General features: G+C 41.1%; 1 protein-coding gene across 21 annotated transcripts in view; it reads right to left on the reverse strand.

The window, feature by feature from the left end:
* KMT2C (lysine methyltransferase 2C) overlaps positions 1-14789 on the reverse strand; it is a 224940-nt gene that overhangs the window by 139707 nt on the left and 70444 nt on the right. For 17 of the 21 annotated variants that reach the window (XM_081038090.1, XM_081038079.1, XM_081038074.1 and 14 more), the window contains 4 exons: positions 10104-10239; positions 5026-5226; positions 1289-1434; positions 210-319 (listed from right to left, as the gene is read on the reverse strand). In XM_081038090.1, coding sequence (XP_080894216.1) covers positions 210-319; positions 1289-1434; positions 5026-5226; positions 10104-10239 — 593 coding nt within the window. The remainder of the gene's footprint in view (positions 1-209; positions 320-1288; positions 1435-5025; positions 5227-10103; positions 10240-14789) is intronic. The other 4 variants (XM_081038077.1, XM_081038085.1, XM_081038087.1 and 1 more) reach the window with 1 other exon arrangement.

Genomic DNA, 14789 nt, shown 5'->3' on the forward strand with positions numbered 1-14789 from the left:
GACTTAAATGTAAAATATGTAAAATATTTGTCTTACAGATTTACATTTGTTGCACAACTTAACATATTATATTCTAGTGATTGGCGCAAACTATCCTGGATATAAATTACTAATTTCCTGTTTTAAGGGTTTTTATATTATAGTAGCCATTTAATGAATAATTCTTACAAGTGAACCTTTGTGCTTAAGTATTTGTGTTTTCTACTTACTTCTGTGCTCCCTGAGACAACAGCTTTGTCCACGGTCACTAACAATGGTTCTCCCATCTGGCACATTCCCAGCGACCACTCCACACAACGGTGATGAGCCCAACAAGTGCCTGAAAGGGTTCAAGGGACAAGGAGCAAACGAACATTAAACACATTGAGACTAATAAGTACACACAGAAAGCCCCCAAATCAACTCTAATGTGTAAAATGCAGAATGGCTTCCTATATTTGTGACACCACTAAAGCAACCCTCCTCAAAATGTGGTCCAAGCATCAGTATCGCCTAGGAACTTGTTAGAACTACAAAAGCTCACATCACCTACTGAATCAAAAACTCCTGCAGTGGTGCCAGAAATCTGTTTTAACAAGCCCTCCAGGTAATTCAGATGCACACAAAAGATTGAGAACCACTGAATTAGTGATTATTTCTTTAACAAATAAATTTTGTTTTTAGTCATTTTTATTTACAAATTATAAGGTATTTTATTTGGAATCTGACACATAAAATATAACAGACATTATTTAATACGTTGTTTCTGCAAAGAGGACGTATGGCAAATCAGCTACATGATACAGCTCTCGCCCGCCCCGGCCCACACCGATCACGAGTAAAACTCTGTCACACAGACGTGAACCACTCCCCATCGACACATGGGCCCACGGCAGCACATGACCAGTCTGCACGCTGCACCTTCACAACAGGAAACCCTCAAGGCCGAGACTACTACCCTTCACCCTACACGAAACAGACCCAGACTGCCACGCTCTCCAAGTTCTCAGATCCCTTTAAAATTTCTTTCCTCAATTGTCAGATCTCCACGGCGTTGCTCTTTACACAAGGGCAAATGCAAATATTTATAGAAGTACCCAGCCTAGTGTTAGCCCTATGCAGATGCTAAATAAATTAGGTAAACATAATTAGACAATTTCTTTGACCTAAGCAGGCATGCCTACCACTGACATTTTTTCACAATGTGATCATATTTCTAGGTGAAAGGTATTTACTATTAAGTTGATAATTCACTAAAATTAAAATGCTTACAGAATCAAGAGGTAATTATTACTGAAGCGCATAATACCTGTAGGATCAAATAAGGCTTGGACGTCAATGGCATCTGGAAGGCCAACCAGACTGAGTTCATCCCACAATTTGCCAGTCTGATCATCTGAGGCAGTCTGCGTGCTGACACTGACACAAGACACTGTAGGCTGCTGAGCTCGTTCTCTGGGGAAAATAAAATAAAATTGAAAGTCACAACAAGTAGAAAATGTCTTGTTTTAGAACAACTTAAATATAATGTGTTGCCGTATCAATTTTAATTTATTAGGCATAAACTGTCATAAAACTTTTAAAACACATCTGTTACTATTCATACTCTAATGTAAAACTGGGTTGCTACATTGCATCATCCAAGTAACAGCTAAAAAAAGGTCTCCAATTCTGTAAGAAGTGTAAAAATTACTGTTGCAAATTTATTTTGCCATTTTATAATTAAAAAAAAAACTGATGCTCTAATAATCTAATGAGGTACCATACTGTAACACATAAATTGAATATTCTCTTTGGCCTTACTTTAAAGGCTCATAAAATATAACTCGATCAGATCAGAAGTTTTAATTTGCTTTATTGTGAGAACTACCACAACAGAGCTGCCAGTTAATTTTATGTAAAGAAAGGTTATTGGCCAGGGGAAAGGAAAACCCACCACCAGTGTGAAAAGGGAGGGAGTGGGAGCAAAACGTGTCAGCTAGAGCTTTCTTATGGTCCCGTCCACAGATCCCGACAGCTGGTCTGTGGCGTGACGGGTGCCAGCTCTCTTCCACCAAGATGTCACCTCACAGATCGTAAGTAAAATAGCAAAAGCAAAATACCTACTAGTGGCTTGGGGAATAAGGAATATAGTATAACAGCAAAACATGCAGTACAAAAATGAATGCTGAATAAGATATACAACACATGGGAGGTTTCGGGTTTTCAAGGCCCCTAAAATTCAGATATTAATTGAGGTCATCAAGTAAACAATGACCACTATTGTGTCTAAACATTAAATATGGGAAACCAGATGGCTGGCACTAGAATTTTAATCTTCTGATACCACTGTATTGAACCTGATATAATTCTGAATTAAATCACTATTGAATATAGATCACAACTCACTGCACTTCTGTATGCTGGATATTTATCATGATTCCTATTAAGAGAAAATCAGCACAATGACCAGGGTACTAAACTTTTTTATACCTGGAATCATTGAAAGAAAAAAATTAACATATTTCAATTAGTACATTTGAACAACAAACCATATGAAAATAAGCAGTAGTATTTTGTATGTTCAGCATTAGAAATGCACTCACTTTTTAAAAAAGTTTAGCATGCTATGCTAACTTTAAAGCCTCGTTTTTATAAATGCCCACAGTAAAATGAGAACAAACTCTTTCCTATTAATATAATCTTAATTCCTACAAATATTCTTCGTTACTAGTCATTGTTATTTTATTGGGAGGGAAAAAAAAGACTAACAGTGCATCTCCAAAGATTCATGCATTGTTTTAACATATTTCCTTTGCACTAATATTTGATGGGAGGACAGATATAAGAACCCACGAAATGACTAACCAGTCTATTACTACCCAGGACCTAACCAGTGGCTTAATCAAACTTCACCATCATGTTTGGTGCCAGTTTGTATATATACACCGTTATCAGTAAGATGCTAATGTCAACCCTAAGAATAACAACAGCCCAACTTAGGAAAGAACATCAAGAGATGTCAACTGAAATACCTAGTCCCAAAATTTTAAGTCTACAACAAAAGAGGAAAAGACTCCTTGAGTATATATTCTTATATTTAGTGCGCCAAGAGGAAAAATGATTTAAAAACCTCATTTTCAAATTTAAAAAGAATTAACTAGCTGTTTATCTGGTTTATAGTTCATTAGTACCGTGTTTCCCCAAAAATAAGACCTAGCTGGACAGTCAGCTCTAATGTGTCTTTTGGAGCAGAAATTAATATAAGACCCGGTCTTATTTTACTACAATATAAGTGGGTCTTATATAATATAGTATAAGACCAGGTTTTATATTAATTTTTGCTCCAAAAGACGCATTGGAGCTGACTGTCCAGCTAGGTTTTATTTTCGGGGAAACACGGTAACATATTCTGTAAATATTTAAAACCACTATCAAGCTAAATTAATTGTCTACCCCTAAATAATTTCCAAATTTTATAAATGTGCTTTATTCCTAAGGTCCATTAACTGGCTTGTTATTATTACTTAATAACTTGGTAAACACTAAGTACATATGAAGACTTTCATTACACCAAGACTATTTTTACATAATTATCATATTAGCTCATAAAGATTTTCAAAAGCTAACTCAGCTTATAAAATAAGTAAATGAAGCCCAACTATATTTCCCAGAACAGGTGCTTATATAACTGCCATGATTCAAGGCAGAACATGAGAAATAACCTGGTCCAGTCCATAAATTTGCTAATTACTGACGGACCTTATAAGTTTGCTGGACTTTTAATATATCTTATTAGGTCATGAGCACTCAATTTATCACAAAAGGTAAAGCTCTGATGTATGATCTAGCTATGGCCTTTAAATTATCAAGAGTCTCCAAATACAGTACTTCTACACTTCCTTCAACTGTTCCACCTTAAATTCTTTTACAAGAGTCTCTCTCTTGTTATTGTTTCATTTCCTCCTTCAGGTCTTCAAGGCATTGGCAGTACTTCAAAAGAAGGAGCCAATCAAATAAGTACAACACAACAATGCCTTAGCACTTAGATTTGGATAAAAGCCAGAGAAGCACTTGGACGATTACCTCATCAGCCTCAAGGGAGAGCGCTGGGGAGCCTTTCCAAGCTAAATTAATTTTACACTTTCACATTGACCTCAGAAAATTCTATTCCCTCGACTACCAGAGCCAAGCCCACAGATGACGATGGCCTTTAACCAAAACTCTACAACATACAAGAAGAGTTTTAACTCCAAAAGCAAACATATTAGACAAGCATTTTGGGTAGGTCACTATGATATCGATGAATAGAGACACACATAAACAGTTATATAAATATTCTAGTAAATTCTTGTTTCATTAAAAAAAGCATCTCCTTTAACTTTGGAAAGGGCATTCTCAGCATATAATTACTACCCAGAGAGCAAGTCAACCCTGCATAAGAGTTCACAAGACAGCTCCACATTCAGAGGGAGGGAGGGAGGGAGGGAGGGAGGGAGGGAGGGAGAGAGAGAGAGAGAGAGAGAGAGAGACAGAGACAGAGACAGAGACAGAGAGACAGAGAGAGAGAGAGAAAGAAAGAAAGAAAGAAAGAAAGAAAGAAAGAAAGAAAGAAAGAAAGAAAGAAAGAAAGAAAGAAAGAAAGAAAGAAAGAAAGAAAAGAAAGATGACACATAAAAGACGGGAACAGTGAAAACCACTGTGGTTTTGTTATTCTCTTATGTTATGGCCTTACAAACTATTTAGAGGAAGGAAAGAAAGGTTTCATTCATCTTTTTGTCTGCTTTCCATTTAAGTTATGTTCTTTAAAGTTTTCTTCTAAAAGTTAACTTCTGTGATCATACTGCTTTTGTTATACCTACAATTAAGATAAACTTTTTTCAAATAAAAACTTTTGAGAAAGGAGAGGTTTGTTGGGTAAAAGGTGACTCATAAAGCATCCTATGAATGTTGAAAACATGAGAACAGTCAGTAACAACACCATCTATACATTCACAAACAATGCAATGGAAGTAAGTGACATAAAGTCTTAATGCATTCCAAGCCGTTAAACTCAAAGTTGCTTACTTTCTCTGTCCTCTTTGTTTTCGTGGTGCTGAGTTTTGTATTTTCTCACAGGTTCCATTGCTGCTGTCATCAATGTTCTTCTTGTTAGAAGGTTGGTTTTTCCACGGCAAGATGAAGCCAGGCGTCACTCTAAACTGTTTTAAGTCTCCTTGTCCTAAGGAACTTTTTTCACCACAGTAACAAAAAGCGCAGAGCTGTTCACTGGTAGAAATGAAAGGAAGGAAGACAGAAAAAAAGAAAGTAATTTTACCTAACTATTTTAAGTAATAGATACTTGTGCCTTACAATTAAATATTATGTTCTTAGTGTAAGCTAAGCTTAAAAACAATTAAGAACAATACCATAAGAACAATTAAGTTTAATAAGAATTATACACTGGCAATTCTATTTTTCCACAGCATGATTTTTTAAGTAGGAACGTAGTAGCAAATCAAAAAAATTCTAGTGTGTACTTAGAAAAACAACTTTGTTTTAAATCTGACTCAAGAAACTTAAGTATTAAAAAAAATAAAGCTAAGATTGGGGAAGAGAGTAGGGTTTAATGGTCACGCAATTACATCCCGGCTCTGTCAAGCAAGTGGTGACAAACTTTCCTTTAAGGACTATGATGGCACGTTCCTTATACATGACGGACGACCCAGCACATGCACACACGGAGAGAGAAATGTAAGTGGTTACTGGCTTAGGCAGTGAGTGCTGGGCGGGGAAGGCCAGGGTTGAACGGGAAAGGGGTGATGAGGCAGAGCACAGCACTTGCAGCGGAGAAACTTCATCGGATCGCACACTGCAACGGCAGACACGTGACATTAGGCATGTATCAAAACTAGAGAACACAAAGAATGAACCCTAATGTAAACTACGGACTTCAGTGAATGACCCAGCACAACAGGCTTATCAGGTGGAGCGAATGTACCAGCCAGAGGCACAATGCTAATAACCGAGGCAGCTGAGGCAGCAGAAGGCTGGGAACGGGAAACCACATCACTCCTTCAACCTACATGGAATAGGACCTCAAGAGAGCACAGAATTCGAAGGACTGCTCCTCTTGGATCTGGTTCTCTTCACAGCACATCTACGACTGCTGCACCCAAACCTTTCTTCTCGTCCGTTTAACTCTCCACCATTCCCTCCGTCGTACCTACCCCAGGAGCTTTCATAATGCCTGACATGAACAGGTGATGGAAATAACCTGTATCTTTTCAGGTGACTGTTAACTTAAATTCATAGTGGGCCTTTGTCAACTAATTCTTTTGTTTATGAAAGTTACCTATTTAAGTTTTTCCAATTTAATGGAAAATAGTTTTTCCAATCTATTTCAGTTTAATGACAATTTTGTTGTCCATTGATACACACACAATACACACAACTAAATGTGGTCTACTTTGCCAATATCTTACTTATGTTCTAATTTCCTTATTTACAATTTTCTCTGAGCCACTAAGCTTAAGTATCTCTCAGCGTACCCCACTGCTGGTATGTTTCTTCCCCTAGAAACGTTACCCATGAGAAGCAACAATCGATGACGACATCCGCCTTATCAACGACTGATGAGAAAAACGCTGCTGCGAAAACCGAGCATTGCTTCAAAGTACTGACAAACGATATCTTAACCTTCAATGTTATACCCAAGACCATCACTCAAATGTGAAAGTGTAATAAAATTATTCCTGGCTTAGAGGGCCTCAGAAATTTCGCCACACACCAGACCCACCATGAAAATATTTTTAGACAAGTATTCAAATTTTTAAAGAGTTAGGAAAGGTTAGGAGATGTAGGAAGTAAGGATAGTCAAACACCTCAGAGTAATTATTTTTCACATGGAGTGGGGGTCAGGGAAATTTCTGGTTTCCGCATTGGATGTACAAAGCTGCAACCAATTCACCTGCAACTGAATGAAAGGCACCCCTAAAAAGAGGTAACACGCAAGCACTTGCTTAACCTGGACCTGGGAAAGACTGTCCTACAAGCAGGATAAGAAGACTTCAGTGAGAAGCCCTCCTCGAGCGCTATAGGCCAAGACTGAAGCAGTGTGAGAATATGCCTTTCACGGCCCACAGACATGGGGACCTAACCCACTCACAGGCTTCAGGCTGGGCACCTCCCCAGGTGACTATGGCAATGGCACAGCACACGGAGGGTGGAGGTGAAGGGTCCTGGGAGAGCAGCCGTCGTGGTACAAGCCTGGAAAGGGGAACAGCCGCTACATGGAGAAGACAGAGACCCAGCCCGATCTCTGTCCCCCGTGTTTCCTGGGGAACAAAAGCCTTAGGCTGGTGGGAGAAGGACAACAGAAATCCCCACGCTGCCACAGCGAAGACAGACTGCGGGCGGAGGCACAGAAGTGGGCGGGAGTTTGGGGGGGAAAAGACAGCATCCTGGGTCCTGACCAGCGCGGGTCCCGTACATGGGCAATGGCAGGGCCACTGAGCGCGCCAGTCCCCCAGACCTGGGGACACAGTGCTTCCCTCACCGGCAAGTTGAGTCAGAAAAACAGGAAATGTCCTGCCAATCCACTCTCCAGCGAAACTCGCATACATCACTAGTGGGACTGCAAGACAGTATATTCACCCTGGAAAACACTTTGGCATTTCCTTTAAAATGAACTCTCTCCTAGGTATTTACCCAAGTGAAATAAAACCGCATGTTCACACCAAACCTATGAGTGAATATTTATACCAATTTTATTCATAACTGCCCCAAACTGTAAACTACCCAAATATCCCTTCACTGGGAAATGGTAAACAAATTGTGGTAGGTACCTCCATAAAATAAATCCTACTCAACAACAGAAAGGAAACAACCACTGACATATGAGTAACATAGACTATTAGCTCAAATGCATTATGCTAAGTAAAAAAGCCAGAATCAAAAGTACACGTATTTTATGGTTCCATTCATATGTTATTGCGAAGGCAAAAACTACAGGGACAGAAAATAGATACGTGGTTGCCAAGGGCAGCAGCTGGGGTCAGGGCTGACGACAAATGGGCATTGGAGAATTTTTTAATACAATGCAACTGTTCTTTTTTTAAATGGGATGTGGAGTACAGCATAGGGAATATAGTCAAAGGAACTGTAACAGCTGTATACAATGTCAGAGGGGTCGTAGATTGGGGGCATTATCACTTTGTAAGGGTACGTGTAAATGTCTATTATATTACATTGTTTTGTATACCTGAAACTAATTTAAAAAGATAGAACTAGAAAATAAAATAACTAGAAAATGGAATGCCAAATGACAGCGGCAAAGATATGAAAATATGGTAAAGTACAAAGACTAAAAAATCTATCAAAACTGTAAAAGTTTGAAATTCTTTCAAAATTAAGTTTGATTGGGTAAAGAAACATGAGGTCTGAATCTTAAGGGAAACCATCTTAAAAATAAAATATAATGTATAATCAATAGAAAAAAATTACCAATCCAGTAGAAAGTGGAAAAATACACTGCCTTCATAGAACTCACATGATAGTGAGGGAGACAAATAATTAACTGAATTGCCGGGAAATCCTAAGTGTTACAAAGAAGAGTAAAGCAGGATTCATGGGTGAAATGTGGTAGAGGCTGCTGTTTTCTTTATTTCTCATCCTACTCTTCTATTTTGAAAATTTTCAAAGCTTCCCCAAAATGGCGGGGGAGGGTTGGGCGGGGCACAGAGAACCCATTTAACTCAAATTCACATCAGGTGCTCTCTTTCCTGAGCTGACTGCAACTAAGTTGAGACAACATGGCACGTCAGCGGAGACGCGCAGGGTGGGCAGGGTGTGGGCAGGCGTCTCTGGGGAGTAAGGCACATGACAGACCTGTGTGATAGCAGCCGTGAGGAGGCCACTGTGACAGCAGCACAGGAAGTAACACATGAAGTCAGAGGGGTAGGCAGGCTCAGATCATAACCTGTGGAATATGGTGTGGATTTGAAATGTTAAATGTAATTTAAATATAATAGCAATTAAAGAGAGTTTGGGCAGGCCTGATTGGTGTTTCAAGAATGCACTTCTGTAACTGTACTAAGAACAACGTGGATTGTGGAAAGTAAAGAGAAGAAGCAGAGACTAATTAAAAGACTATTCTTGCCTCCTAAAAAATAACGGGCTTGAATCCAAATAGTAAGCAAGTGAAGAGGGTAAGGATTGGTTTGGGATATCTTCTAAAGTTGAGGTATAGGATTTAGAATATAATACAGGAGAAAAGTTAGAAATTAAGGATTAACTCAAAAGTTTTTGGCCTAAGCCACTGGGTGAATACTAGTATTATTTATTAAAATGGAGAGCTCTGGGCAGACGATGCGGGGTCAGAATGAAGAGCGATTCAGGGCATGGTAACTACGGGTGAGTGTCTAGTGTACTTCCAAAGGAGATGTCAGGCAAACAGATGGATAAGAAAGTCTGGAGCTCCGAGAAGTCAGCCCTGGAAATGGAAATGTGGGGTTCATTAGCACACAGACACCGTCTAGCTAGTGGTCAGACTGAATGCACATTCCAGGGAGGGCTTCCACCATAAAGGGGGGGCGTCCCCACAGAGGCAAGCGAAAGGCTCGAGTGCGAGGAGGAGGTGTGCCAAAAGCAAAAGAAAACACTTCAAGAAGATGGGAGCATTCACTGAAGGATGATTTCGTGGTTTTGTTTGTGTCTTTCAGGTAAGGTCAAAAAAAAAACAAAAGACTTCACAGCTGAATTGTACACAGATGGGTTAGAGGTTATAATGTCTAAGAATAAAGAGAAGGTAAGTTATAAGAGTATAACTTAAGTTTACAGGTAAATATCAAAATCCATTCTTATGCTAAAAGCCTCGGTTATTGCTTGTGGTGGGAACAGCATCCTGGGAATGTTCTGTTCGAGTGAGAGGAGAGCAGAGTGACAGGCTAGACTGTTGCAGAGCAGGTTGTAGAACGGATTCTACAATCACCTAATCCACAGACACACTCTCCCCCAACTACACACAGAGGTGTCAGTCAGCCTCACACGGAAAGCTACTAACTAATCAAATGAATCCAGATTCACCTCCCAGACTTCACTCTCTGAATGTTCTAGGCAGGCAGCTCCGCTCACTGATCTCCCAGCAGCCGCATTCGTTCTCTCACCTGATTTTGGCTTCCACAGCAACCGAGACCAGGGAGCTGGCAGATTCCTCGGACACTGACCGCTGCAGGGCCGGCACGGGCTCTTTGCTGCTGTCCACTTCCGCATCCTCTTCTGCAGACTGTTCTTTGATTTCTGCTTAATAGTGAACAAGGGAATACAGTCATTTTTGCATTTACTCTTTGGTGAATTCATCCATAAAGCACATGTCATAAAGGAAAAGGAATGAAACAGATGACGGCACAACAGAAAGTTTGTGTATATAATCCATGACGTTATTTATGTTTATTCTCCATCACAAAATGATAATCAAATAATGTAACACATGGCATACTTTCCCTGTCCCCAAATTATGACTGACTCAGAGAAGTTTCCTCTCAGTAATAAATGTTAAATAAATTTAAGAATCTTAAATTCAGGATTAGAGCAGTTCGTGTACAGAACAAATGTATTTCGATGTGACTCGTTAAAAAGAAGTTTCTTCACAATTTATAAACTGAAACTATCATTAAAAGCCATGACGCTCTCCAATTATTAGCCATTCTAAAAGCTAAAGAACTGAAAAAACACATACTGACTCCGTTGCCTTTTCCGACTACCCTCAAGACTCCAACCACGAACGAACCCCTCACACAAAGTTTCTTAGGAGGCAACCTAAGTGCTGAGAGGATTTTCAAACACGCTCGCTGCAAACGTCACCCTTCCCTTTAAATCAGTCTTTCCTACTCTGTCCCTACACAGCATTGAGCACCACTCCACAAGCACGCTGACAGGATTCGTGCTCTGGGCTCCACCCGTTTTCTAACTTATTTAGACCTTTCTGTACCCCCTCAACTAGCTCTCGCACTCTCTCTCGCGCATTCTCTCTCTCTCTCTCTCTCTCTCTCTCTCTCTCTCTCTCTCTCTCTCTCTGTCCCTCTCTCCTTCCCTTTCCACTCGCCACCACACTTGAGGAAATGGGACTCTGGAGTGACTGCACTCCTTGCCTCCCCATCAGGTAACCCTTCCTAATAGGCACGCACACCCCGAGACCCCGGCAACTGTCCTGCCCACCACCATCAAAGGCAACAGAGCTAACAACCTGGGCCCTCTCTCGGGCCTTCGAACATTCCGACCTCCACGGACTTCCCTGCCCCTCAGTAAGCAGGGAGACTCAAGGGAGGCTGCAGGCTGCGGCATGAGAAAGACCCGGTCCCAAGTACCAGTTCTGCCGACTACTATCTATCCAACTTGGGTAAAAGCATCCCTCACAGGCTCGACTTCCTTGCCTGGGAAATTAGAAAACTCCCACCTCGCTCGCTCCTGAGGTTGCTAGCAAAGATCAAATGTTCCATTGTCTGTCTCTTCAGCGGGTTTCTTTCAGCCCTTTGTACGCCATGCCTGCATACACCCTGCATGACTTCTCTCCTCTGGGAAGAACGTAATTATTACCCAGGTTCCAATGGTGTCCTCTGGATGTAGAGGTTTGTAAATCAACAGCGCTAACTACTGTCCTGCGTTCCAGACCCAATTTTAACTGCAAACTAGATACATCCAGCAGCATGAACACTAACTTTCACACCAAATTTGATCTCTTATCACTAAGATCAGCACTTTGATCTGACTTTCCTATTTTTGTGACTATCAAGGTCTCATACATTCAAAATGAATTTTAGGGAGGTATTTTGACAAATGAATAATTTTAAAAACTAGTAACTGGTTAGAAAAACTACAAACAATTGTAAGGGCGGCCGGATGGCTCAGTTGGTTAGAGCGCGAGCTCATAACACCAAGGTTACTGGTTCAATTCCCACATGGGATGGTGGGCTGTGCCCCCTGCAACTAAAGATTGAAAACAGCAACTGGACTTGGAGCTGAGCTGCGCCCTCCACAACTAGATGGAAGGACAGTGACTTGGAGCTGATGGGCCCTGGAGAAACACACTGTTCCCCAATATTCCCCAGTAAGAATAAATACGTAATTCTTATTTGGGCCCTGGAGAAACACACTGTTCCCCAATATTCCCCAGTAAGAATAAATACATAAATAAATAGTACAAATAATTATAAATCCTGTCAAATAATAAAATTAAGGGTGAAATGAGGCATCAAACAGATGGTTTTGGTTTTCCTATTCAAAAATAACATGTTTCTTTTTCAAATTGAAATAGAAAAGTTATTGTGGGGCCTATGAACCACGGTGCCTGTCCCATCTATCCCCGGCCACAAAACTGATATAGAGTCCCCAAATTCAAATCTACAAATATAAAATACATTTACATCAAAGAATTCTAAATATATTTGCAAATTTTACCATGTTAAAATTTCTAATCACTATCTAAAAAAAGACACCATGAACAAAATGAAAAAACTGTATCATAGCCTGAAAGAAAACAGACATAATCGGTCTCCCCAGAAAGGTATCCAGCTCCAGAGCAGAGAGCCCATGGGTGAGCACAGCTCAGGCCATGTAGAGAAATGGACCAAGGACCAATTCCACACTGCGCTCGTTTAGCTGCTCACGTTTTCAGTAGGGCGCAGAATGGCTCGGCCCCACGATGACTTCCCAGCCTCTTTTGGCAGCAAGCCCGGCAAGTTCTCACCAACAGAATATGAGCAGAGGTGACCATGCAACGTCCACAGCCCTAAAAGGAGGTGGCTCTCTCTGGACTACACAGCAATATTCCCTCTTTCCTATGGGCTGGAATGGGGACACGTCAGCCACCTGGCTGCTGAGGCAGGTGAGACCAACACTCTCGGGAAAGGCAGAGAAATGAGACGGAAGGCGCCTGGGTCCATAAACCACCACAGGGAGCAAAGACGCCCCTCGGTCGGGACCTCTCTCTCTCAGAAATATTACACGTGAGGAAAACTTGATCTGTTTTACTTAAGCCACTGCTGTATTTTGGGGTCTCTGATAGCACTTTAACCCATACCCTAACACACACAGAAACTGGAATCAGGAGTAGGGAACTGCCATAACAAAAACTTAAAATAATGGGTTGGTGATCGGGTGATGAGAACAGTGATACTGGAGTTTGAAAATCAAATGACTCCTTTTATGCTGTATCAAAATATTTGGTATATCTGTGACCGGCAGTGACTTGGGAAGCAGAATGGGTGTCTACAGAGCCAGTCGCTCTAGGGAAAGCATCTGGAAAGAGCCATAAGTTACTGCGTTGCCTGCCCTCTAGCACTTTTACAACCAGACAGAAAGCAGTGCAGATCTGCTGGAGAGATCCTCTCTGCCTATTATAGTCAAACTACTATGTTATAAAAGGACCATATACAAAATTACCTTTAAGGAAGCATTTCATTTCTACCTAGAGATGTCCAGAGTACGTGTGGATATGCTTTTTTTGTACCAGTCCTATTACTAGATAATGGGAAATGTAAGAGTCAAGAGAAATGTAAAGAAAGAATAAGAAGACTGTCAGAAGCTTACAGACACTGAGCCAAAGGGACCAGGTCACGTGCCATTACCTTCCCCTGGGAACATGGCTCTTCTAAGCGCCAACTCTGTTTAGCCTCCACCCCGAATCGTGTTCGCTCCAGCGGGGACTCGCCTCTGCTCTCAGTGTGCTGCTACCGTATCCACACTTACGGCCTCTCGTCGAAATTTTGCATTTTCTGACAACTGTAGCACAATCCTAGCTATTCCCTTATTTTTGTCCTTCTCAAAAAGAATATACATTAAAATGCTCAACATTTTTAGAGTTCTCATTTGCATGCAACTGAGGTGAAATAAGCAGGAGGGCACTGTGTCTGTCTCTGTCTGTCTCTCTCTAATTGGAACTAGAAGGAAACAGCAAGGTGAAACATGAATGTTTATGGTAGGTTGGAAGGTTTTCGGGTACACACCTTTTGAAATTAGGCTCCCAGCATATCAGATGGGAGAAAAACAGGCTCAAACTATAGGCACTTTTTTTTAAAAAAACGGGAACAGGACTAGGCCTGATCCACAAACACAACATTGGAAGGCTGGCTCTAAGAGTTCACCCCAACCTCTCTTTCCTCCTCCAGTTATTAGTATCCTGGCTCTCCCACGATCCTAACAAGGCTTCTGCTAAAGAAGCAGTAGGGGTTGGTGCGGCTGGCTTTATCTTTGGTTTGGATTTTGTTGTTTTGGTCATTTGTGCTTTAAGGAAGGAGGAATCTTATGACTGCTTCCTACGGAACACTTCCAGTCACAAAATAGAAAAACGTATCCGTAAATATGTGAAACTATGTAATAAGAGAACCTATCTTTTTAAACTGTCACTCTTCGTTTAGGAGAATAAATTGGATCTTACTATCCGTCAAAGTCAAAGCAGGACAATTAAACTAGTGTTTTTGTCTCTCTCTTCTCCTAGCCCTGGTCTTCGGAAGACTGTCCGAGTTTGGCAGCAGAATATGGAACGGACTGCTCCGGGAGAAAATGATGTCATCCAAATTTCCAACCAGAGATGCTCTGGGTAAAATCACCGGGGACGCAGTGACAACTGAGGAAATCGTCCTGATGCCAGTCTGGACGACCACAGTTACTCGTGAAAATGCACTATTGAACAGCAGGCTGGGCTTCTGTCTGAAGCAAGAACGTCAACCATTCAACCAATGAAGAAGCCCCAGCTCGGGGCCTCTGCCACTCTGCAGAGTTGTTGCCTTTCACAGGGTTCTAAACTGTGAGAACCGGGGTACACAGACACTTTTTTATAAACTCCCCAGTGTGTC

The sequence above is a fragment of the Rhinolophus hipposideros genome (genome assembly GCF_964194185.1).
Source record: "Rhinolophus hipposideros genome assembly, chromosome: 25".
NCBI lineage: Eukaryota > Metazoa > Chordata > Mammalia > Chiroptera > Rhinolophidae > Rhinolophus > Rhinolophus hipposideros.